General features: G+C 34.9%; 1 protein-coding gene across 6 annotated transcripts in view; it reads right to left on the reverse strand.

Annotated features, from left to right (window-relative positions):
- The window catches only part of IMMP2L (inner mitochondrial membrane peptidase subunit 2), an 872087-nt gene that overhangs the window by 273200 nt on the left and 571256 nt on the right, over positions 1-27631 (reverse strand). For 5 of the 6 annotated variants that reach the window (XM_023228172.2, XM_023228173.3, XM_031936067.1 and 2 more), the window contains one exon: positions 13949-14014. In XM_023228172.2, the coding sequence (XP_023083940.1) occupies positions 13949-14014 (66 nt within the window). Of the gene's footprint in view, positions 1-12462; positions 13241-13948; positions 14015-27631 lie in introns of those variants that run through there. The other variant, XM_023228175.2, reaches the window with a different exon arrangement.

The following is a 27631-nucleotide window of genomic DNA, read 5'->3' on the forward strand; positions in this document are numbered from 1 at the left end:
ATTTGCACTATAAGTCCAACACCTACCATTATGCAATATACTCATGTAAGAAACAACACATATACCCTATGAATCTAAAATAAAAATTTTAAAATCCCCTGAATAATGAGGGAAAAATGTGTTTTCATATACTTTGGCTTATGTTGCATGTTGCATGAAATCATTGCAAAAACCACTGTCATGAAGCTATTCCACTATGTTCTTTTCCAGATGTTGCACATTTTCAGGTCTTACTTTTTAATCTAAACCACTTTGAGTTGATTTTTTGTGTGGTGTAAGACAAAGGTACAATTTCATTCTTCTGCATCTGGATATCCAGTTTTTTTCAACATCATTTGTTAAACAGGCTGACTTTTCCCCATTGTGTATTCTTGGCATCCTTGTCAAAGATCAATTGACCATATATGCATGGGTTTCTGTCAGTGTCTCTATTCTGTTTCATTGGTCTGTAGGTATGTCTCTATGGCAGTACCACATTGTTGTAATTACTGTAGCTCTGTAACATATTTTGAACTCAGAAAACCTGATGCCTACAATTTTGTTATTCTTTGTCAAGAACAGTATATACTGTTGTTTGGGTTATTTAGGATACACTGTTGGTGAGAATGCAAAGTGGTTCAGCTTCTATGGAAAACAGTATGGAGTGTCCTCAAAAAATCAAAAATAGAACTAACATATATGATCCAGCAATTCTACATTTGGATATATATCTAAAAAAATTAAAATGAGAATATCAAAGAGATATTAGCCTTCCCATGTTCTTTCCAACATTGCTCACAATAGCCAAGATATAGAATCAACCTACTGACAATGAGGGGTAGAATGATATAGTAATGGTGTGTGACACTTGGAGTAGTATGACAGGAAGTGCAGTCCCACCTCTGTTCCTTACAAATTTGTTGAGTTCTATGAGTTTGATGCATTTTTAACCATTTCCATAGACAGATGAATGGATACACAAAATGTGGCATGCATATATATATATATGCACAAAGTTCATGTATATATATGCCAAATATATATATATGCCAAATAAATATATATGCCAAATATATATATTTATATAAATTTATAAATATATATAAATATATATATTTGAACTTGAAATATTTTTCAAGTATTAAAAGAAGGGAATCCTGCCACATGCAACAACATGAATGAACCTTGAGAGTATTATGCTAAGTGAGTTAAGCCAGTTACAGAGGGACAAACACTGCATGATCCCACTTACATGAAGTATCTAAAACACTCAAACTCATAGAAACAGAGAGTAGAAGGGGGTTACCAGGAGCTGGGGGAGGTGGTGATGGGGAGTTGGTAATCAATGAGTATAAAATTAGGTTAAGCAAGATGAATAAGTTCTAGAAATCTCTGTACAACATTGAGCCTAGAGTAAACAATACTGTATTGCACATTTAAAAGTCTTTTAAGAGGGTAGATCTCATATAAAGTGTTGACATCACAATAAAATAAAAATTTTAATTAAAAAACTTTTAATTTGTTTGTTTCTTCCAACTTTACAATTTACAAAATACAGAGCTATTCATTAACCTAGGAGAACATTCATATTATTTCAACAATCATAACAAAAATTTGATAATCTAAAATGGGCAAGGCATTCTGTTAAGCTCTGAAGAAGCCAAACAGAAAATGAGTCAATAATAAATTAAATGTCCATCATGTGTTAAAGCTCACAAAGTATTGCTGCATGTATATATGGCGTGTCTTTGTGTGTGTGTGTGTGTGTGTGTGTGTGTGTGTGTATTTATATTTAATCTTATTTGGTCTTCAAAATAATCCAGAAAATAGATACAAATACATCAAATTCAGAAATCAGTAACTTTGCCAAGGTTACACAGCTTTGTATGGAACAGAGCTGGGACTGAACTTTCTGTTTTCTTAATTCAAGTGTAATAACACCATCTACTATATCATGCTACTCTTCATTGTACATAAACACCTAAAAAATCTTTCATACATTTTTTAAATAAAATTGTAAAAGCATCCATAACTAATTAAATCAATAACTTGAATATATCTGTTCCCTACATAAAATTCTTCCTCCCAACATCTTAAAAGAGAAACCCTGGTCAACGTTAAGTTAAACAAGGTTAACTGAAATTGCACAAAAATAGAGGAGCTGTTTCTTAATATTAAGTAATTGTTCTGGCTGAAATATTCTAGACTCTTTCTGACATGCTTCTGAAGCTCAGCTAAAAACGGGTTATTTTAAAAGACAATTTTTAAGCTTCCTACTGAGATAATTATACTTATATATCCCTTCCAAATATGTGAAAGACTTACATTACCATTGACAGAGAAAACAACATAAATTAATATTTAGTTCAAAAGAAGGTACAAAAGTTACTATTTCTCTACATCTTTACTTGGAGTTCATACCTTTAGAAAGTTATACTACTAAGAAATGTAATTGAGTCAGCAGTAAAGAAGGCTAATTAACCCATTTATGCTAGAGTTTGCGATTTTGAATTTTTGCATGAGTGAAAAATTAGACCTTAGCAATAATCTTCAGCAGTAGGACATAAAAAACTCCCACGTTTAGCATTCCAATAATGGAACACTAGGCCTAAGTGGATTAATACATGAATGCACTAACCAGCTTCAAGTGGCAAGTGCTTCCTGCTAGGAAATACCAGACTCTGAAGGAGAACTTCATGATGTCCATCTGTATTGCGGGAAAAGCTGAGGCTCATGGTAGAACTAAGGAGTAATGTTCCAAAGCTAGTCTAAGAAGTGGGAAAGAAGTTTTGTGAAAAGTATCACAAGTTAGAAACTGATTACCATCTTCAGATAGAGGCATGGAGGTGTGGATGAGGATACAGTCAGATCAGATCATCTGGCTAGGCCCTGTGTGAAGAGATTCTTCCTAATGAAGCTAAGCCAATGTGTTTCCCATCTTAAGTACCTCAGTTATTTTAGCCCATGGACTACCTAGAGAGGACATGATGGTTCTAATATTTCATTTTAGATATAGTGAGTCTAATATAAAAAACATTGAATAATGAGGACATTATTCAATATTCCTTCTCTTTCCCTTACTTTTCTATACATTTGTCTAGATCAAATATCATTGCTACCCAATAATATAGTCATGATATCTTGGTGTATGCCACTGCTAGGACGATTCCAAGACTTACTAAGTAGGCAATTCTGGAATTGTCATGTCTTCCAATACCTACCTAGCAAAGGTATGCTAGTATAACATGTATGGGGAACTCCCCACAGATACACATCTGATTCCTTAGAGATATATTTCAAGTGCATATTTTTATTTTGGAATATTCAAGATAAAATCTGGTATAAAATAAACATTTTTCTAATCTTTTTTTATACACATTACGTTCTGGGGTACACGTGCTGAACATGCAGTTTTGTTACATAGGTATACACATACCATGGTGGTTTGCTGCACCCATCAGCCCATCACCTACATTAGGTATTTCTCCTAGTGCTAGTCCCTCTCCTAGTCCCCCACCCCCCGACAGGCCCCAGTGTGTGATGTTCCCTTCCCCTGTATCCATGTGTTCTCATTGTTCAGCTCCCACTTATGAGTGAGAACATGCGGTGTTTGGTTTTCTGTTCTTGTGTTAGTTTGCTGAGAATGATGGTTTCCAGCTTCATCCATGTCCCTGCAAAGGACATGAACTCATCCTTTTTTATGGCTGCATAGTATTCCATGGTGTATATGTGCCACATTTTCTTTATCCAGTCTATCATTGATGGGCATTTGGGTTGGTTCCAAGTCTTTGCTATTGCAAACAGTGTCACAATAAACATATATGTGCATGTGTCTTTATAGTAGAATGATTTATAATCTTTTGGATATATATCCAGTAATGGGATTGCTGCTTCAAATGGTATTGTGGTTCCAGATCCTCGAGGAATCGCCACACTGTCTACCACAATGGTTGAACTAATTTACACTCTCATCAACAGTGTAAAATGTTCCTATTTCTCCACATCCTCTCCAGCATCTGTTGTTTCCTGACTTTTTAATGACTGCCATTCTAACTGGTGTGAGATGGTATCTCATGGTGGTTTTGATTTCCATTTCTCTGATGACTAGTGATGATGAACTTTTTTCATATGTTTGTTGGCCGCATAAATGTCTTCTTTTGAGAAGTGTCTGTTCATATCCTTTGCCCACTTTTTGATGGTGCTGTTTGTCTAATCTTTTTAATATGACATAGAATAGAAGAATACACACCAGACATATGTCTGGGGGTGTGATTAGAGGGAGAGAAATGAGAACCTTTTCTTTTTACATTTTATGCTCCAGTATTGTTTGAATTTTCCATACTAAGCACACATTATTTTTGCAACTAAGAAGGAGGCTACAGATCTCCTTCTCATCTCAAACTTCAACCCAAAATTTGTCTCCGACACAGCCGGGCTACTCAGGCCCACCAGATGTTCCTGCTAAGCTCCAGGGGTTTTAGCGCATCTTCATAGTGGCAATTCTCTTGTCATATTCCATTTCTTTTGTTGCCTTTGTTCTCTTTCCACCAGACTATAAACTTTAAAAGGGCAAGAATCTTTGGCTTTTAAAATTTATAATCCCAGAGACAGGAACAGTATTTAACACACAGGAAATATTCAAGGCACTCAATAAATCATGATTAAATCACAACTACTGCTATCTGATATTTACTGAACACATTTAAGAGCCAGGCACTGTGCTAACCAAATTATATCCATTACTTCATATAATTCTCAAGAAAGCACTATGGAATATACACTATTATGATTTCCATTTTATCAATGAGAAAGATTTCATTTACAGAGTTAAGTAATTTGCCAAAGTGGCAAAGCTGGGATCTGAACCAAGGCAGTTTGAGTTCATAGTTTGTGCTCACGGCTTCTACATCATACCAAATAAATAACTAGGCACAAATGAATAAATACGCAAGATTTTCATATCTAAAGATGAATTCTATTCACGAGAGATAGGTGGACTAAGGTAGAAAACAAAACCATTTAAGGAAATCACTGACAGGGGTGGGGAGAGTATCACAAAATAGGTGTTACCATTATTGGAAAAAGCAATTCAATCTAAATGCAGCTGTCACACATGAAAGCATATGCCCTATGATGTACTGCCTCCAGAAACCTCCCTATACTGCTAAACTGATTACACAAATAATATGTATTTTTTAAAAATCGACATTTTTCACATTTATTAATCTTGATATAAAATCAAAATTCTATACATAAACTTAAATATATGTAAAGAGTCTATATATAAACTTAAGTTGACTATCTCTCTGGTGATTAGAAACAAATACCTATTGCTAAGACATACGGTTTTTATTAACGATTCAATTTTTATTCACTGATACAGCAATAGTATGAAAAATAATCCACCTACAACTTTAGCAAAGAAAGAAATATTTCCATAAAGGTATAGATTGTCTACCAATCTATGATTCTTCAGTAAGGAAAAATTATAATTCTTTAAAAAGAAAAAGGTAAGAATATCCACAATATACTAATAATTTCTAGGGGTAACATCAGAGGGATACTGATGATTTTTCACAAATGCCTCTTATTTGGTGGCAACTAAACCCTTAGACAGAGCCTAAGACATTTAACTGTACTGCTCAATCCCTTGTCTATTAAATGGCAGCACTGGTCAGACCCTAAGCATTAAAGACAGGAATGTAATGCTATTTTGATTTTGGAAAATTCAGTGTTCAAATTAAACCAGGCTATAGGGCCTCAAAGATTTCTGAACACCTTCTGCTGAAGCTACCAACAACTAAGAAACAGTGTACAAATATCCTCTGTCCTCAAAAGAACTGCCTACTCGGCTCCCATTTGAGAACTATAAAATAAAACTCTTAGCTTCCATGCTCTAAAACATTTTACTCACCAAATCTTTAACAGGGTCCTGGACATGAGTTTCTTTTCATATCTCCCTCCTTTCAGGACAGAAACCATCTCTAATTATTAATCTACCAAAAATGACATGAATGACTGCATGATCTTCAAGAAGAGAGCCATACGGATACATTGGCTTCTATTATTCAGAGCTACTGCACCAATCATTAAAAAAAAAAGAAGTTATTAAACAAGCATCATTTGTAGTTTTACTGGGGTAAACTCAATTTAGTTCTGTTTTTCTTCTTATAAAGATCCATCGTTTGCTGGAACCCAGTATGATTCAACCAGCTATGATAGGCTAATATTGATTTCCACATCTTCAATAGTACATTTAAAATCAACAGGCTTTGAAATGTTTAATTTCTAGTGACAAATGGATTTTTTTGCTAATACCAGAAAGTTGTTTTCAATAAATTAGGGTGTTTTGACATTTTACAATACAGTCTTTAGACTCAAAGACAAATTATCATTTAAATATTTTGCAGCGAGAGAAGACTCATGATTCTCTATCTCAGATTACTCTGCAATATCAATACTAGTTAAAGAAAGCCTTGTGCTGTACTCACCAGCACAAAATGACTGCGTCATGAGCAGGACACACTTCTTGACAACAGCATTGATCCTCCCCTGCCTGATTCCTCCCTGGAGCCAAGAAGTGATTCTGTTTTCTATGAACACTTCTTGGAATTTTCCTGAACAGTCAGGTCCATGAACTAAACAAAATCCAATTATGTGAAGTGATTTATAAAGCAGATTACATTTCTTTAGCGGGGTAACCTTTTGTCTCAGTTTGTCTTGGCAGTCCCAGTTTACGTTAACTCCCTCATGTAATAATGAATTCATCTTTTCTCACTCTCAAGTGTCCTAGTTTAGATGATAAGTTATATGGTCATCTTCTTCACTAGGGATTAAAAAGAGTCCATTCCCTTACTTCATTGAGGTTGCTAACCACATGAAGCCCGAAATTCCAAAATTCTATAAAGTGGTATTTCACCAAGAGAGAGGAAAAATGATGCTAGACTTCATTTCTGATTGGGCAGAGAAGATCCATGAAACAGAAATACAAGTGTCCCAATAAAAACACTGATGCCTTAACAATTTCTAATTGTGGCCGCCTCACATTGACTTGCTGGAGTTTAGTGCTTTGCGTTCATTTCATGTTTTTCTAAAACAATGCTTCTATTTGAGTCATAAAAAATTAGTAAGGAAAAGCAACTAACTAAAAACAATATTTCGGTGGAACTAATGGGTCTAAGTATTAGTAGAATCAGCTTATTTTTACTGTTGGATGTTATAGATAAGCATACCCATTTGGGTCAACATGAAAATGACTGCATTCCTAGCTAAGAGATCCAGAGAATCAAGCAATTGCCTTGTGATTTTAATCAACGCTGACATCAAGGTAGAAAGTTCACCCTCCCCCGCCCCCGAGTCTCAATTTTTACAACATTTATTTGTAAATTCAGCTGAATTCTCTGAAAAAGTACTTCCAGGCTACTTTTTGCCTTGTCTATATAATCATAATGACTGTGAGTATAAATAACATAACTACTTTTATCTGAGTCATTTAAAATAACAAATAAAAGTATCATGCATGTCATAAACAAGGATACAACTCTTTCTACAAGAAGATAGATATTATTTTCTCAAGAAAAAAACACTTTGACCAGTGGTTTGAGTCAGATTATCCCCCTTTAGTCTATTCTCCAAGCAGTAGAAAGAGTGATTCTTTAAAAATGCCAATCAGATCATACTGCTCCATGCTCACCATCCTTCTAAAATGAATCCAAAGTCCTTTCTAGGACCCACAAGGCTCTGAAAACCTCTCAGATATAATCTTACTTCAGTTTCCCTCCTTCAGTAAAGTCCCAACCATGCTGGCTTCTTGTACTTCCTTGAACTCACATATCCATCTTAGGTTTGCATTTGTTATTCCTTTGGTTTGAACTCTCCCTTCCTCAGACATTAGTATGACTCTTTCCCTGTCATCCTTAATTTATGAGTCTCTTCAAACATCTTTTTGTTACGGAAGTTTTCAGTGAACATCTTACAGCCCCAGACCTTTACTATCTCTCTCTAAGCCCTTTTCTACTTTATTTTTCTTCATAGCACGTCTTACCCATGACATTGCATTATGTCTTATATATTTGTTTATTGTCTGCTTCTAACCACTAGAATGTAAGTAAGCATCATGAGGGCAGGGACACTGTCTCTTGTGTTCATTTATGTCTCTCCAGTATCTAGACCACATGCTTATTAAATGAATGGCACTAAGGTCTACGGTCAGTGAACTGATTAAATGAAATTTAACCTGATCACCCAAAAGTAATTTCAAAATTTGTGTTAAAATGTTTTACCCTGTAAATCTGAAGTCCAAAATTTCCCCAATGCACATGACCTTATTTTCTCTAAAACGGTTTTTCATGCTGTGTTGATGAGAGTATAAAGGTACACAAACCGCTTGAGAGGAAAATTTGGCAGCATATACTGGAACTAAAAATAACAACCACAGTAACAACAACAAACTTGACCCAATATTTCCACTTTTAGGTATCTATTCTACAAAAATAAATACACAAGTATACAAAGGTATGTGTGCAAGGATGTTCGTCAAGGCATTTTGAGTTTTATAAGCTTGTGTTATTTCCGTAATTTAAAACAAATCTTTAGAAGAAGTGGATTTTCCCCAGACAGTAATGTCAAAGCAACTCTAGGGAGAGCAGATTACAGTTTTATTGAAATGTTTTAAAAGGTAATGCTGAACAAAGTGACTGCTAATTGTAATGCCCCATTCTGGGATGTCTCATCCTATCTGTCATACCAACAAGCCCTTACCAACAGGTTCCTTATAAGTACAAGGTATGCAGCAGATGACTGCTCTACCTAGACACAGCTGACAGGACCAGGGAAGGATGCCTACCCCAAAAGCAGTTGATCAACTGGTTGACCAGCCGTCTGTCAGGTGGACAGGTCCCAGATCTATATCTCAAAGGGCAACACTCAGACTTCTCTCAGGTAATTTAGAGATGAGGCACATCCAAGAAGTCAGCAATTGGTGGTGGGGCAAAAGCCAGCCAAAACACAGATAGGCAAAGGCAATGTGCAAAGGGGGATGCAAGTGACAGAAAATGGAAGTCCTGCAACTCTGTCATTCCCATTCTGCAGTAAAGAGGCTGAGCCTTGGCTCCTACTGCCCTACTTCCCCAGATACCCTTAAGTGCTCTTTAAGCTATATTTCACTACATAGCTGCTTTTGCTACCTAAAGGAGTGTAACTACCAGAATATTAAATGGAAGATTCTATTAATCCTTCAATTAATCCTTCAATGGGTCTAACCTCAAATACTACTGAAACCTACAGTAAGTATAAATAAGTTCTAAAAAAATAAGACTGTTTCCTTAATCATTTTAGGAAATATCAAATTCTTTCCAAGAAAATATTTTAGTTTAGCTCACCAACTAGGTAATCCAGTAATATCCAGAGGAAAGATGGGACTAAAAAATCCACATCACAGACCAGAGCACCTTGCCTGCCGCAAGTCAGGGGACCAGTAGACTAATGGCTTTTAGTAGTCGACAGCATATTTTTATAATTTTTTAATATATTCTGGCATTTTTAAAAAATGAGTCACAGAGAAAAGAAGTACACGCATCAGTAAATAATATTCTATTCCCTAAATACCCTTTAACATTTGACACTGTTAGAAAATCATTATAGGAATATATGTATTCAATTATGAATATAAAATCCAGGAAGCCAAGGATCTTCAGGTGCCAAAGTTTCAAAGGGAAAGAAGTTTTTAATTTTCTTTAAAAACATCAAACACCGAAAAATGATTATTTTTTGAATCAATTATCAAATAGTTTTAGAGCCCACACAGTTGGAAGGTCCTTTATTTATGTTTTTCATTGTTCCATGATAGAGGTGTACCAAAGGGGACAGAGAGAGCCATATGACCCTGGTGTCAATTCGCAGACTTTGCACGTGGACTGCAGCAGTGGAAAGAGAGGGTGTAGACCTTTTACATTATCCAACTCCTGTTCCCTTGACTCCCAGCCTTGCATCATTAACCCTTGCTCTGGCTCTGGTTCTGCTGTAAACCCAATATTTACATGTGCTGAGGAAAGCAACTTGTACTTTTTCGTCAGAAAGGTCTGTTGTAGGATTTCTGATTACACAAAGCTTTTTATGTCTGATTAAGCTTTGCAGTTTCACATTGTTGACTGTTCAGCTAGTGACCAATAATGACCCATCTGAGTCAAAAGCTGTGTTGTCTTTGGATTATAATATAAAATGGATCCCTTGGTATTCCTAATCCTGTTAGATTGCTTTATGTAGATGAAATTTTTGCCTGCTTTGGTGCCACATTCTTTTGGGTTTTAAAAATAGCTTTATTAAGGTACAATTCATATAACATAGAATTTATCCATTTGAAATGTACAACTCAATGTTTTTAGTATAGTATATTCACAGAGTTGTGTAATCATCACCACACTCTAATTTTAGGACATTTTCATACTCCTCCAAAACAATAAAAACCTTACACTCATTAGCAGTAACTCTCACTCCCCCTCTTCCATGCCTCTGGGAATCACTAATCTATTTCTGTTTCTAGGAATCTGCCTATTCTGGACCTTTCATATAAATGGAATCATACATGTGTGGTCTTCTGTGACTGGCTTCCTTCGCTTAGAATAATGTTTTCAAGGGTTGCTGACATTCTTTGAATGGGATTTGCATCATATCTACATACTGTTTTTCAAATTCTAAAAGTGTATTTTGGATATTTGTGATGTATATCAAATGGCTTTCTATATGTACTGCTCTTCCCAGTTTCTGCCACAAAGCAAAAGGCTGGATAGGCTCTTGAAAAAAAAAAAAAAAAAAAAAAAAAGTCACCAAGTTCTTCTAGTTTAGAACATACATTCTATAAGAAATGATAACTAAGTTATTTTATACTAATAGACTTAGCCCTGACTAAATCATAGCATTACATATCCTCCCCCAAATGCTCACTCCATTAAAATAATCAAAATCGAAGAACCTCTTATAACTCAAAATATAAACAACCCAATACAAAATGTGCAAATAATCTGAATAGTTATTTCACCCAAAAAGAGACATGAATGGAAAGTGTGCACATGAACAGATACTCAGTATCACTAGCCTTCAGAGAAATGCAATTCAAAATCACAATGAGATTCTATTTCTCACCCACTAGAATGGCTATAATAAAAAAATATTCACAATACCAAGTGCTGGCAAGGATGTAAAAAAACTAGATTCCTTATGCATTGCTGGCAGAACATGAAATGATACAGTCACTTTCTAAAATAGTTTGGCAGTTTCTTAAAATGTTAAACATGAACCTACCATAACACTCAGCATCCCACAGATACAGTTGTCCCTCTGTATTTGTGGGAGATTCATTCCCACAAATATAGATACCAAAATCCCCCCACAGACACCAAAATCCACAGATGCTCAAGTTTCTTACATAAAATGATGTAGTATTTGCATGTAACTATGCACAGCTCCCATATCCTTTAAATTATCTGTAGGTTACTTATTCCTAATACAATATAAATACTATGTAAATATTTGTTTTACCACATTGTTTAGGGAACAATGATAAGAAAGTCTGTATTTTTTTTTTTTTTTTTTTCAGTACAGACACAACGATCCTTTGTTTTTTCTCTCTCTGGATATCTTCCATCTTCAGCTGGTTGAAACCAGGGATGCAGAACCCATGGATACAGAGGGCCAACTGTATACCCAGTAGAAATGAGAATATATTTCCACCGAAAGACCCAGATGTTCATACAGTATGTGTAACATCTGGTATAACCAGATGTTATATCAATACCTATAGAATTACTCATAATAACCCTACACTGGAAACAATCCTAATATGCATCAAGTTGTGAGTGGATAAACAAAATGTGGTAAATATATAAAATAGATTCTACTCAGGAATAAAAATAAATTCTAAAACATGCACAATATAGAGAAACCTAAAAAACATTGTTAGCAACAACAACAACAAAACACAGACACCAAAGACTGTATATTGTATAATTCGATTTAAATAAAATTTCTGGAGAAGGCTAAACTCTAGAGACTGAAATCAGACCTGTGGCTGTCTGGGGTTGGGAGTTAAAGCAGGAGTTTAGTGCAAATGGACAAGAGAGAACTTTTGAGGGTAACAGGTAAGAGAAGTGTTCAAAAACTAGATTGTTGTGGGGGTTGCACAATTGTATAAATGTATACTAGAACTCATTGAACTATATATTTTAAATGGGTAAATTGTATGGTAAATAAATTATGCCTCAATAAATTTTTAAAAGAGCTTCATTGATATCATGTAGGCTACTAATGAGCACTCAGTCCTGACGCGGAAATTGTTGCTATGAATTTCTACATCAAAAAGTTCTCAAATTGTTTGGTATCAGGACTCCTTCACATTTTAGAAAATAATTGAGAATCTCAAAACACTTTTATTTATGTGACTACTATTTACCAGTAATTACCACATTAGAAATTAAAATAGAAACTTGTTTTAAAATTTCATTTATTGATTCAATTTAAAATACCAATAATAAACCCTTACGTCAAAAAGAATAGAATTTAAATAAAAATTACAGTTCTTTTCCAAAAGCAAACAATAAATAGTAAAAATAATGATTTTTAAAAATATTTTTACAAATATTTTTAGTTTCTGGCTTAATAGAAAAAAGCTGAATTCTCATATCTGCTCCTGCATTCAATCAATTCCAATATTACACATCTGGAAAACTCCACCGTACACTCACAAGAGAATGAGAGTGAAAAAAGGCAAGTAACACTTTAGTATTATTAGGAAAGTAGTTTTAATCTCATAGACCCCCAAAGGGTCTTAGGGATCCCCTGGGATCCTCTGGCCATGCTCTGAGAAGTGCTGGCCTAAAATCTGCTCTAAAACTGATTGAGGTTCATTTTAGTGAGATTAATTAAAACATACTATTATTAATACAAATACTTTAGGATCAAGTTTTTTTAAGAAAACAGGGTCAGAAAACTTCCTGAATGTAGTACTCAAAGCATTTTGGTTACCACATTGTATAGGCCTGGCTACAACTTGTTTAAAGAAAACGATCATAATGAGACATATCATGCCACACAATATTTACTTGCTGAATGTCAACAATTTTTCTTGATTTATCAAGTACAATAAATACAACAATACTAAAGGTTGCTTTAGTACACCTGATTGTTACAATCTTATCATCTAAAGCTTTCATTCTTGTCACTGATTCAGAAGTTTCTGTTTCATATCCTTTTAAGTTTTCTGCCATCTCTATGAGTACAAAAGAGTCCTCTTAGTTTCTGCATTTGCTTCTAAAATAATTAAATGTTCTTGAATTTTTTTAAATGAATCTTAACATCATAATCTTAAAATAGTCATGCTAATTTTAATATCTGATCAGTAATGATTTAATGATCATTTTAGAATATACTGTTTTTTTTTTTTTTTTGAGGCGGAGTCTTGCTCTGTCGCCCGGACTGGAGTGCAGTGGCCTGATCTCAGCTCACTGCAAGCTCCGCCTCCCGGGTTTACGCCATTCTCCTGCCTCAGCCTCCCGAGTAGCTGGGACTACAGGTGCCCGCCACCTCGCCCGGCTAGTTTTTGTATTTTTAGTAGAGACGGGGTTTCACCGTGTTAGCCAGGATGGTCTCGATCTCCTGACCTCGTGATCCGCCCGTCTCGGCCTCCCAAAGTGCTGGGATTACAGGCTTGAGCCACCGCGCCCGGCCAGAATATATTGTTAATTTAAATTAATATTTATCCTATACTTCACAATTAAAGAATAACAATATGATCAGTAAGTTTATGTATTCCTTACAACCTGAAAGGTTAATGATGCTCACTAAAGATGTACCAGCTCATTTGGAATGTCTCCAAAACTTTGGTCCTCTTTGACTTCAGATGTATTTCCCAAGTCATGTAGATAACAGAACTCTAGATCTTTAAAATTTGAACTCAGAAACAATGGTAAATACTTACCTGACAATATCGCCTTCAAGAGCAATCACTCTCTTAATGATCTTCTGTTCTGGGTTTTTAGGTGACCTAGAACAAGAAGATAATGTTATACAATCAGTTATGTCTATGTTGTTTAGGAAGATGAAAAGAAATTCTACAACAAAATAGGCTATATTAAAGTCTTTACAGATTCCATTGCACTCCATGACATGATATCAGTCTCACTTGGGTTCCAAGTGATGGGAAGTGACTACTGAAGTAATTCTCATTTTAAATAAACTGGGGGGGGGGGGGGGGGGGGGGGGGGGGGAGCCATGTTGAAACTTTACAAAAATAAAAAAATACAGAGAAATAAAAAATTTTCTTATTAAGGAATAAAGTTTATTATTAAATTATTATTGTTGTTAAAGATAGGTTCTGATAGGGTTTGGCTCTGTGTCCCCACCCAAGTCTAATTTTGAATGATAATCCCCATGTGTAGAGGGAGGGGACCTGGTGGGAGGTGACTGGATTATGGGATTGGTTTCCCTCAATGGTTTATGAGTGTGGCACTTTCGCTTCGCTTTGCTCACTCTCTCTCCTGCCGCCATGAGAAGATGTGCCTCACTTCCCCGTATTCTTCTGCTATGATTGCAAGTTTTCTGAGGCCTTCACAGCCATGTGGAACTGAGTCAATTAAACCTCTTTTTTTATAAATTATCCAGTCTCAGGTAGTATCTTTATAGCAGTGTGAGAACTGACTAACACAAGTACTTAGAGGAAAGAGGATTAGTACATAAGAAAATGCTTACATATTTCTTTAAAATGATAACACATTTTAGTTTTTTTAAAATTGCATTTAAAATTAAGAAAGGAGTTTTATTTAAATCCCATAAAAACACTGAAGATGCGAGGCATTTTCTTTAAAAAACAAAGAATTAGAGAACTCTTTGAAACTACATGTGGGTTTAGCCATTTGATGATTATGGAATTCAGAGTGCTAAAACAGGGCTACTGACAATTAAAATAAATGGACAGGTTTTGATATACTTAATACAGACATCAGTTATTTCAAGCTACTTGATTATGGTAAATTTTCACTTACAGTAACACTATTTACTCTAAATAAATCTCTGCCTCTCCTGGTATATATACCCTATGCACTTCCTTTCCACACTGTGATAGGATTCATCTATGAGGTCAATAGTTTATGGTAAAACTGATGGTGCATCACTTTTGAGATTATGTTATAAAACAGACTTACAGGCTCTCCCTCTTTCTCTCCTTCTGCCTCTCCCCTCCTTCCTTCCTCTTTCTATTTTTTCCTCTCAAGTCTCTTTCATGGATCACTCTAGAAGTCTGGTCTGTCCTGAGCAGCCTAAGGAGAGACTCATGTGGTGAAGAAGGAAGGTCGGCTAACAGTCATATTAGTGAGCTTCAAAGCAGATACTTCAGTCAAGTCTTCAGAGACTGTGGGTCTGGTCAACAGCTTGACTGCAAATTCGTGAGAGACCCCGAGTCAGAACCACACAGCTAAGATGCTTCTGGTTTCCTCACCCTCAGAAAATATGTGATACAACAAACGTTTGTTGTTTTAAGATGCTAGACATTGGGGTAATTAGTCATGCAGCAATGGGTAACTCTATCTTAATATGGTCAGTTTCCTGCCAATAACATTTCAAGGCTTTTAACAGACCCAGTTCAAGAAACATCTCATATATCACATAAATGATCATTTAATATGTGTTTCAAAATCATGCATAGATAAAAATATTTTAAATTCAAGTCACATTTAGAAGTACTTTTTAAAAGGAATGTAAATGCACAAAAGCTGAAAAGATCAAATATATTCAAACTGTACATTTCATCAAAGGAAATGTGCACTTTCAATAAGATTTATATTTCACAATGTCTTGCAGAGAACATGAAATCATGTAAGCTAGTGCATTTATATGTAACAATTAGTTTCACAGTTTTTCACTAACTTAATTTTTTTATTTTAAAATGAAATTTGATCAGGGTTTTGATTGGCCTCGTCCCTTTATTAAATCAAGTAAATATTATGTTTCTACAACGTTTATGTCATTAATGTACAGCTGAAGGGAGGGTTATGCGCACATTCAAGCTAATGAAATTAAGGTACTCTCTGCAGGGTTACTTATAGACCTTTTAGAAAAGTGCCCCTCCCATGTCTCCTATTTTAAAAACTAGGAAAGCATAAAATATTATTCAGCCTCAGTGGTCATCAAATAATTGCATATTATAATAATGGGATATGAAAACACATCCTTACTATGTTGACAAAGATGTACTACTACTAATAAAAATAAATTGTTGTTGGGGGATTAGGGACATTGATATTCTACATATAAACTATTTGGTCATATAACATGCCTTTCTATAAGACAATATCAAGATTTTATATTCTTTTAAACATAATAATATACTTCTGGAAATTTACCCTAATGAGATGATTATGAATGTATGCAAAATTTTGGCTACATGGATAGTTAAAGCATTACTGTCTATTTTAAAAAAGAGAAAAATTCAACAAGAGCAGACAGGTTAAATAAACCATAGTCCACTCACATAATAAAATACAGTCATTAAAAATAATGTTAGAGAAGAATATTTAGTGATATGGAACTATCAACAGAATGTATGGATTGAAACTGTATGTTAGAAAATACTTTTTGTGGCATGACTTCACATCTGTAATAGCAGAAAGAGAAATATGCATTCATTTTTACTGGGAACTGATCAAGAAGATTCTAAAACAAAACGAAAAGTTCTGTGTGGATAAAAGCTTTCATACCCAGATTTTTGGTCCAGATTATTGGGATATCCTTTAGTGGATGACAACTATTTGTGTTATATGACATTACCCAAGAAGAAATGCTCCAAGATAGGGGATAAGACCTGAACTAATTATCAAATTTACTGCCTAATATTGAGGTGAGATTAGCATTAATGAAATAATATAAAAAGCAACCCGTATCAGCGTAAAAAATATTTTATGCCAACAATGTTTAAGCTTTTGAGATTCTTGAAAGGTATTCTATATTTTAAAATAATCTATATTTTAAGATCATGAGGCAAAATAGAGTATGCAAAGGGAGCTATCTATATAATTAAAGTCTTACGAATTACTACTTCAAATATGTCTATAAATTTTAACGTAATATTAAACTCATGAATCTAATCAAATAATTTCAAAATGAAAAAAGCTATTATTAGCATTAATTCCATTACTGCTTAAAATCTATATCTATATTTTAATCATTAGGCTGTTGAATGCATTACTTTGATGTAAGTAGAAGTGGTCAGAGAGTTATTACAGATTTACATCCTGAAACTTATTAAACTTCTCTTTGTCTTAATTTTCTTGGCTACTTGCCTATCTCCTAGAAAATGTGAAGAATAACAAGTGAAGGATTATGCTTTACTTGAGGAATACAATGTATGCTCCCCAATAAATGCTAAAATTTACATTTAAATTTGTAAGTTTAGTGTTTTCATAATAAGCAATGTTTTACAATATTTATTTCTGGGATGTGGATTTTAAACATTCTGTTTTATGCTTATGATTCCATTGGGCAAGATTTCTCCAGAGACTTGGACGAGGAGCCTAAAATTGTTTCTTTACTGCATGAGTCTTAGCAGCTCTGTGTGGTATGGCAGAGACTGTCTCTAACCAGAATGGTTGCAGGTCAAGGAGTGGGGTCTAATGTAGATATAATAGAATTTCCAGTCTCTCTCACTAATTTTGTGTTCTTTTATGTTCCCAAAAGGTTATAATTTTCACCCTGTTGGGAGCACTTGAAAGCTACTTTGACATACTCAAGAGACCCCTCTTGCATTGTGGGGATGGAGAGATTAGCATATGTCCCACCTTCTCTTTTCCTGACCACCCCCACCCTGATCCTGGTGTCACACAGATACCTTAACCCTGGGTCTAAGCATTCTCTTCTCCCATTTATGATAAAATTGTAAAACCTCCCTCTGTGACTTGGGTAGATTTTTATATTCATATGGTTCAGAATTGGCCCAGATTAGCACAGAATTAGAAGTAACCTTAGCCACAATCTAATGCAATCACTGACCCCTTAAAAATACCACCAGGTACTGGACACTATTTGCATTGCATATATCCCAGTGAGGTATAAATCTAATGCTTTATTATAGAGATGAAAGGAAAAACTAATATTCTAGGGATGCCTCCTATTACAAGAGGATGTTTTTCACTATCCTAAAGGATAAAGTATGCATTAAGCCACATAACTTTACATCATTATAATTTTTAAAATGTATGTTTTTCTATTCTTTTATCATGAAAATAAGTAGAACGAAAAGTCCACTCAACACAATGATAAAAAGTATTATCAAATGATACCTTATCACTTCCTTTCCCTGTTACATTTGAAAAATGTTGCCAGAGTTTAGCGTGGTTTTCACAGTGGCTAGAACTAAAAGGCTTTGGAGTATATCTAGCTCTTCCTCTGCTACTTTTAATCTTTCCCATTCTCTATTACCCAAATTTTCCACTTGGTGACCATGTGATGGTCCTCCTGTGCCCTGCAAATCCATGGACTGGAGAAAAATGGAAACACAGTCTTGCTGTTACTAGTCCTCTCTGCTGTAAGTGAACTGCTCCCTCTAGGCAAGCTACACAACCTATCTGGGTCTCATTTTCAGGAAGATAAGATTAGATCAGAAATCCTAAACCAGTAGTCAGACCATCAAATCTGGCTTATAGAAATATTTTATTTGATTCATGCATTTAAAAAAAAATCTTGAGCTAGCTAAGCAAATAGGAGACGTCATATAAATTTATTTCTCTTGAAAAAAATAGGTAGATCTGGCAACCCAAGTAGCACATTCTTGCATGAGAAAATCCACTGGAGGCTGGGTGCAGTGGCACATGCCTGTAATCCCAGCAGTTTGGAAGAATAAGGAGGATGGATGGCTTGAGCCCAGAAGTTCGAGACCAGCCTTGGGCAACATGGTGAAACCCTGTCTCTGCAAAAAATACAAAATTACCCAGGCATGCTGACATGCATCTGGAGTCCCAGTTACTGAGGAGGCTGAGTAGGTGGATTGTTTGAGTCCAGAGAGTGGAGGCTGCAGTGAGCCATGTTGACGCCAATGCACTCCAGCTTGAGCAACAGAGTGAGACCCTGTCTCCAAAAAAGTCCATTGGAACTGAGAAGCAGACGATTTGCCAGTCCCGCCAGCTTGTTTCACAAACGTGTAGTACCTGAGGGCATGAGTCTAGAAATCTTGAAAAATTTTCCTAGCTAGAGCATCATATAAATATTGAGAGAAAATGCATAAAAGCTCTAGCAGGAATTCTAGCATATTGTAGGTACTCAGTAAATTTTAGACATCCTTTCCTATAATAAATTCATAAAGGAGATCAATTAACTGGGTCTAAGACAAGAGTTCCAATCCTTTTTGAAGACTTACATGGATAGACTATTTTTTAAATCCTCTAATAAAACAATTTTCAGGTTCTGTTGCATTGGAGAACAAGAAAAGCATTGTAAAGGTTTGGTCAAATTTTATTACATAATTAGCTAAAGAAACACCAAAACTAAATATAACTTAATCCATATTGAAAAGCACGGGTTTATTTTAAATTAGGTAGGTATTATCTATAAAATCAAGATAGAAATGAATAACTTTTAGTTTTGGATTCTGTACACTTGCTTCACTATCAGTAGTGTGAACTTTGTACATATTGCCCCATTTTTAATGATTCATTTTTAAAAATCAATACAGTTTCATTAGTTAGTACTCTCAAAATTTTTATGTAAGTCAGTAGAATTTCGGCTACCTTTATCCCCTTATTGACTTCTCTTTGTATCATGTAAATGTTCTAAAATTAAAAAAAGAAACTATAGACTTTAGTTGTTCTTTGGATTCATGAAATCCTCTCAAGCACAGAGCTTATAACTTCAGATGTAGTTTCAGAAAATGATACATGTATATACAATTCCTAACAATCACTTTTACCCTGATATCCCAGAGAATGCTCCCAACCAAGAGCCTCATTACTGGCAAAATGACGTACAGATGAGGTGGCAAGAACCCATGTTAATGTTTCGAATTTGTCTTACTTTCTAGAAGGGGAAGGAAAGATCGTGGGAAGGGAACCCTCAGGCAGGGGAAGAAGATTTTTATGTGTATAGAAAACTTTAATAAAAATAGAGTCAAATTTCAAGCTATGCGACTTACACAGTCTCATTTTGTGGAGTGGGGATGGAATAAGAAAGGATGGTTTATCTACATTGGCCATTCTCTCAGAGCATACCCTACCTGACTCAGGCTGCTAAGCAGCAATAGAATCTTTCAGGACACTGGAGAGATTCCAGTTGGGTTTCTAGTGACCTAGGAATGCAGCAGCAGAAACATCACCTGTATGTTTCAGATTTATCTTCTACCGATTCCTTACGCAGGAAAATGTATTTTAACAGTACTGATGAAACAAAAAAAGAATGAACTTTAAAGAAGTGAACTGTTGTTTATTGATAAAAAGTGTTCTTGGTTAAATGTAAGAGTTATTTCACTTTCACCTAATGTGATTAGGAAAAATTTAATAAGCAAATAGTGACAACTGGTCTTATTAGTGAATCAGCCTTGATTATGTAAAATCAATTAAATTTGTATTTATGACTCTAACTTCTATAATTGAAAAGAGCTGTGTAACTGAGTATTTTTGATCCTGAAAAACAAATGCCTTCATTTAACTATGAAAAATTTAAGGAATTTAGTATAATCATAACAATAAATTAATTTCCAACAATGTTTGTTAACTAAAGCATTTCAAAACACAGATCGTGCAATCTTCAGGTATTTAATATAATTACAATTTACCTCGCTGTCTAGAATAATTTGTATGTAAATGAATATATACAGCACAGAAACAATATATAGCACATATGTAAAATGTGTGTGTGTGTGCGCGCCCATGTATTCTACTGTGTAATAGGGAGTTATGGCTTTTAAAGGAATTTTGATCTATAAAGAAACTTCTGGTCATGAAAATTATATTCCCTATTTTGTAAACCTTAATTTTAATATATTGAATATGCTTAAAGTTGAACATATCTGTGGAAATGAAGGACATGAATGCTAACATAAATTTACATACTGACTATTCTTTCAATGCAGATTCCCAAATGCAGACCTTCATATAGAAGCACCACCGTTCTGTTCCCAAAGATGGACATGCACTCAGAAACATTCTTCCCCCTTAGTCAAGCTAGGTTTTAACCCCCTATCCAAACTATCTCACTAAGTATGGCTTTGCATGGAATACCCCTTAAGGTCATGAAATCAAACAAAATTAACTGCTCTTCAAAGGAATAAATCCATCAATCTAGACTCATAACCCTGACACTTCAGTTAAGCTAACCAGCTTTAGACGTTTGGTTTCCGTCAGGTTGGGAAATAGTACCACACATTTTTGGTAGGTTTGAAGGATATTCATACCACAAAACACCCTGAAAGAGCAAGCTATTTGTATTTTCTACATCAGACCATATCCATTGCCATCAATATGACACAGAGAAGGCAAACCAACTGAATTGCAGAATGAATACTAGTCTACAAGGACTGAGGTTAGGATCTTTAAGTCATTGTCCATGCAAAATATTAGAAGTACCTGTAGCCATCTGGAGAATATTATTGGAAGAATGGCACAAGGGTCAGCTTGTGCCCAACACAGCTTACTCGCCAGTTTCCCATGATGTTGGTGATATTGTAGGGTATGAGATGCCTAGCTTAGGGTAGAAAGCATCTTGGTAAAAGTGAAGAAAGTGAGCACAAAGCTAGTCTTGAGCATTTTACCTAGAGCATTTTATGGTTACCCTATGATACTTTTTCAGGGACAGGAAAGACACAGGTGTGAAGGGAGACACTTCAGTGGTTGCCAGCACTGGGGATTGTAAGTAAAGGAACCTTTATAGCCGAGAACCAGACAGGCTGACATGCCATCCCATGGATGCCAGCAAGGAAAGGTGTCCATCAAGGTGCAGGGTCCCTCCCCTGATGCCATCACACTATAGATTTCTGGAGCTCAGATGTTGTTCTGACAAGATGAAGAACTATAAACAGACTTAATTTGTCTCGAATTGCCTCAGAAAGCTCTTACGTTTACTCTGAATTGAAAAGCATTGTTTGCAATAGGACACTTAAGACTTGCTTGCAATAGGACACTTAAAATCAGCAATGGCAAAATAAAGTTATATATTTTTGCATACCTGATTTTTATGGCCTGAAAATTTGTATTCATTCCATTGTCTTACTGCATATATCTTTTGATTAATATGCTTTCTAGTGACAACTGAGATATGCATTATTAATGTTTAAACTGTGCTACTGGATTCAAAATTTCCTAGTAAAACTGAGTTAGATGTACGTGTGGGAAGAGGTGAGATGCCACATAATCAATGATACTATTCTAATTTCTCAAAAATGCTCACTCTCCTGGAGAATGTTGACAGTGTGGAGGTTAGAACACAAGTAGAATATGAAGTATCCTGATACATTTCTGTTCTAACCTTGTTGAACTTATTAATTTTTGAAACACAATGCTATTGTTTTGCAGAAGAGCTCTCAGGCACCAGTAACTACATACAATTTACTCCTTTGAAAAGGTCAACTTTATGCCCCCAATTGTAGACTGTAATAGTATTAGCAAATTGTTTCCAGAAAAAAATACATGATGCTTGGGATTTTACAAAATCAACTCAACTGACCACCTCTAAAAACAGCATTATCATGTATTTGTTCAGCTTGACAGCCATTTATTCAGCTAGCTCCAGTTGCTATATTATCAGAAAATTTTTCTATTTATTTCATTTTCTGCTATTTATATTGCAATAACTTGTGTTATGATAGTTTTTCAATGCTTTAAGTTAAATAATACTAAAATTAAATTAAATGTCTAACTCCTATTCTTCATGTTATGCATATGTTTCTAGGTCTTCCAGTCCAGTATTACCTTTTTCTTTTCTGCTGGATAAATTACATGGAGCTATAGAGAGGGGGAAAGAGCTAGAGAAAAGGCTTAATTTGGAAAGGATTTTTGGTAGCCGAGAATAAATGTCTTTTGGAGAAAGGAGGCAAGTTAAGAAAGGCAAAATTTAGGTCACGGGTTAAAAAAGACCGTGAGAGATCGTAAGGGAACTTTGGCAACAATAGAAGAAAAAAAGGGGAGATTTATTTCCCAGGATGAACAGAAGAAGTTATCTCATTAGGGTAAACCAAGCCAGAGAGGTACAGAGCAGTGAGTAGACAGAAAAACACAGCCAAGTGAGTAAGAAGAGAGAGTGCTGCCTATGGATTCCACAAAGAGAGCACAGAAGCACTGACTTGGAGAAGACAGATCTTCAAAGTTGCTATGTTAGGGTTCTACTCATTTAACAGACACCTCAGAATGAAGGAAAGTTTGGTTATAATGCTGTTACTCACTCTTCCTATGTTTGTCCTTTCCCTTGTTAGGTTAGCCTGAAAAACTTTTAATGTTTGTAAGAAAATGCAGAGGTCAAAATATTCCCAGTCAATAGAATAGAATGATGGTTGCCAGAGATTGTTGGTGGAGGTTGGGGGCAGAAATGGGGAGTGGCTGGTGAAAGGATAGATCTATTGTACAGTGTGGTGACTCTAGTCAATAATAATGTATTATGTACTTGAAAATTGCTAAGAAAGTAGATCTTCAATGTTCTCACCATACACACACAAAAAGATAAATATATGAGGACATGGCTATGTTAATTAGCTAGATTTAATCATCTCACAAGGTGTGCATATGTCAAATCACATTTTATACTGTAAATACATACAATTTTTATTTGTCAGTCATATCTTAATAAATCTGGGGAAGAATTCCTAGTTGCCCATGTTCTACACATAGAACACCAAAGAAATCACTTTCCAAAAATCACAACCGTATCTCAACCTGTAATGCATCCTTTCAAAAAGCTAAAGATTCTGACCTGCTATTTTTAGTTGAGTGTACACAGTCAGCAATAACTATAAAATTTATTGAGGCATGTGTTTTTCATAAAAACACTGAGTATGTTGAGGCTGCAATTTCTCTGAAGATTTACCTTTTTCTATTATTCTTTAGTACACACATCCTGTAGCCACTTCTTTTCTAGTTCATAAAATCTTATTCCGAATAATTAGGTACCCATTTAAAATGGAAACAGACCATGTCTGCCCATATGTGTTGTTCCTTGCAGGAAGCTGCTTTGATTCTAGGTTGAAAGACATTGATTAATGTCAGAAGGCTCGCCTGCTTTTCAGAGCATCGGTCCCCTAATTCTGTACACACACAAAATGGACTCTAATCTCTACAGCTGTCATGTTGATGCTCCTTGTGAGTTGTACATTTCACAGACTCTGAAACCATCATTCCACAGCTCAAACATGACCAACAGCTTTCTTCAAAGAAAGAGTAGGAGAGATTATTAAGTCAAAATGGGACCAAACCCTCATCTTCACGTGTGGACGAAATTTAAATGGGTCCTGATAGCTATGTGGTTCCCACAGCTGAAGCTTAATACATCTCTCCCAGACACAGGTATAAGAACAATTAATAGTCCTCAAATACCTCTACAATTGAGTAAAATAAGGCCAAATGGAATTAATGGAAATAATCTTTAACTGGTCTTAAATGCCTTTGGGTTAAATGTAAGAAGGAGGCTTTGATTTAAATAAAAGTAACTTCTCAGAAACATATGCTCACCACCCACCATTCTTCATCTGAATGGCACAAACTCGGGAATTTCGTTTCACTCTAACATGGGAGCTTTGCCAAGAGACATGGGCACAAACATCAGTGATTAAGAAAGATCTCCAGTATGAAATATGTGGGATCTAATCCGCATTAGAGTGGGTTTGTAGGCAAGAGCACCATACTTTGGAATGACCACATGGATAGATATTTTGATTTATGTAACAGTGTTAAATTCTATTTAAAACTTTTAAATAGTCTAACCCTATTACCTCAAATAAAATGCCTTTCTGAAAAAGATATGAAATCAAGTAAATACTTCTCACAAAATCCTCTGATTCAGTTTCGCTTTAAAATATAGAGCCCCAAAGCCTTACTGATGCATACTATGTCTCTCCCACCCTTTATCAGTTCTTTCTCACCACTGCCATCTGTTTGCCTTGCTTTTTCCAGCACAATGCCCATCCCTCCAGGCTGTTCACTGGCACTCAGATGTCTTCCTCTAATTCTTTACATCCCCATCCAAGAAATGTTCCAGGTCTTTTCCTATTCTTCCTCCCAAAGATTTTATTCAGCACCTCTGTGTATTTTGGACACTTCTTCTCAGATATTATTTGTCAATTAGAAAATATGCAAGTTTGCTTTTGGCCTTCTATTTTAAACACAATTATTTACTGCTATCTTGTTTTATGTTACACACAGGAGAAAAATTTTGTAAACATCTCATCTTTTACAATTATAATTCCTTAAGTCCTTATAATTCCAGTCTTTAAAAATGTAAATGCAATGTCCAGAGAAGTCCTATAATAAATATGTAGACAATTCAAATGCTTCCAGAAGCATCCTATTTCATTTTTGTTAACTTTTAATATATATAAGCCTATCTATTCATAGTTACACTGATCTAATAACATGAACATTATCCTACCGTATAATTCTTAGTTATAGTTTAAAAACAGATATATAACATGAGTTAAAATAATAAAAGGAAAAGATAGTCAAAGTTATAACTCTATAGAGATAATAAGACAAAAGGTATGGTAAATGACCATTTGAATCTCTTACAGTCTCTTTCAAGCTATTTTACTACCCTTCTAAATTAATATCTCATTTGAAATAGTTTCCAAAATTCCAATCTAGTCACTTTCAAGTCAAAGACTCAGCTCTTTAGAATGCAGACTGTATCATGGCTGTGGCTATGTATACTTGACCTCCTGCCTGTTAACAAAGAGACTCAATTAATTATTTGCTGTTTTGAATGGCTATTTCATTTCACCTCCACCTTTCTTTAAGTGTTGAAAGGCTCAATTACTTTATCACCTTAACCTTAGCTTTGGAGAATGCATGCAGAATTTCTTAACTGCCAACTAATAAACTATCTTGATCCAGAAAGTTAATTTTCAGGAACACAGCTTCTAGATGTCTTAGTGCTAGAGTCAGCTGAAGTAACATATTGACCCAATGTCATATCACCTTCCAAGACAGTCTCTTTGTTCTGAATGGTGGCTTTGGTGCTAAGCTATTCCCTTCATATGAGTCAAGAGACACATGAGCACTGGAATGGATTATAGTGTCATAGTCACAATTTAGAAATCTTACCATACATAAAAAAATGAATGTTTTCGGTATTAATTAAAAGTATATAAACTAACAGTGTATCAGTTTTCGCATCTTACTTTTAGTCACATTAAACTCAGTAATATAATTTCGCATTCAAATACTGGAACATTAAACTAGAAGTAGAAAACAGCTTTGAAGTAAATGTGAAAGTGGATTTTTCTTTTTTTAATGTATGGGCAGAGTAGAACTGATACCAATGATTATCTAAATGTGAAAAACTAACCACAACACCAAAACAGAGTCTGGAATTCATCAAGGATTATCTCATATCTTTTGAATTTCTTTAGCCCCGATACTATGTAACATCTTAAAAATTCTCATTTGCTACGTATTTGCTTATCTATTTATATATTAATTCGGACTCTATAAGTAGACCATAAGATGATATGAAGGTAGTGTTACCCTTCTCATTATATTGAGTCCTAAGTCAGTTACCGGCACTTATAAAAAACAAGTATTTGGTGATAATTAGATCATAATACATACACGAAGATATTGCTATTCAGTATTTCATAAAAGTGAAATAATACAATACTTGTCCTTTTGTGCCTGGCTTATTTCATTTAGCATAATGTCTTCAAGACTCACCCATGTTGTAGCATGTATCAAAGTTTCATTCCTCAGTTACCATTTTCATGGCTTACACTAGTCATTATGTTATGAATATCCAAATTGATTTATCATTTCAGTATGAGTTTCTTAAAATCTAATAAAAATGGCAACTGAGATTTAAAAAAAAAAATTATAACTCCTCATTTCTTTTCAAGAATATTCATACTGGGATGAAAATAAATGTGTCTATAGTCCTCAGATCTTAGTTTATAGATCAGTGGTTCTGAAACTAATTTAAAGTCTAGAGGGTTAGGCCCTGGAAATCTAGAATCTGAATTTGAACAAGCATCTAGGTGATTCTGATGCAGGAAGCCTAGTCCACCTTTGACAGGTACAGTTGGAAATGCTCACATGAAAATTCTATGAAATTCAGCATATTGGCTCCCTACATGTTCAATAAAGATATAGCCTTAAAGAAAAGCCATAATAGATTTCTGAAATGACCATGACAATACCGACTTTAAAACATGTACAAAAATCTAAAATTTCCTATCAGGGAAAAAAACTCAATATTCTAATTCCATATTTCATATAAACCTGGAATTGAATCTACAACTAGTATGAAGCATCATAACTCAAATAAGAAAGAGTAAGACATCCCATTTCCGAGATTTTTTAAAGAATATAAAAATCTCCTCAGATCAGGCAAAATGACAGACAAACTGTGATTTAACAGAAAGGCTGTGGTGTTAGGGTACAGAAGAATTTATTTCTTATGGTCATTAATTCATTCAGCAAATACATGCTGA

Source organism: Piliocolobus tephrosceles, chromosome 8 (genome assembly GCF_002776525.5).
Source record: "Piliocolobus tephrosceles isolate RC106 chromosome 8, ASM277652v3, whole genome shotgun sequence".
Taxonomy (NCBI): Eukaryota; Metazoa; Chordata; class Mammalia; order Primates; family Cercopithecidae; genus Piliocolobus; species Piliocolobus tephrosceles.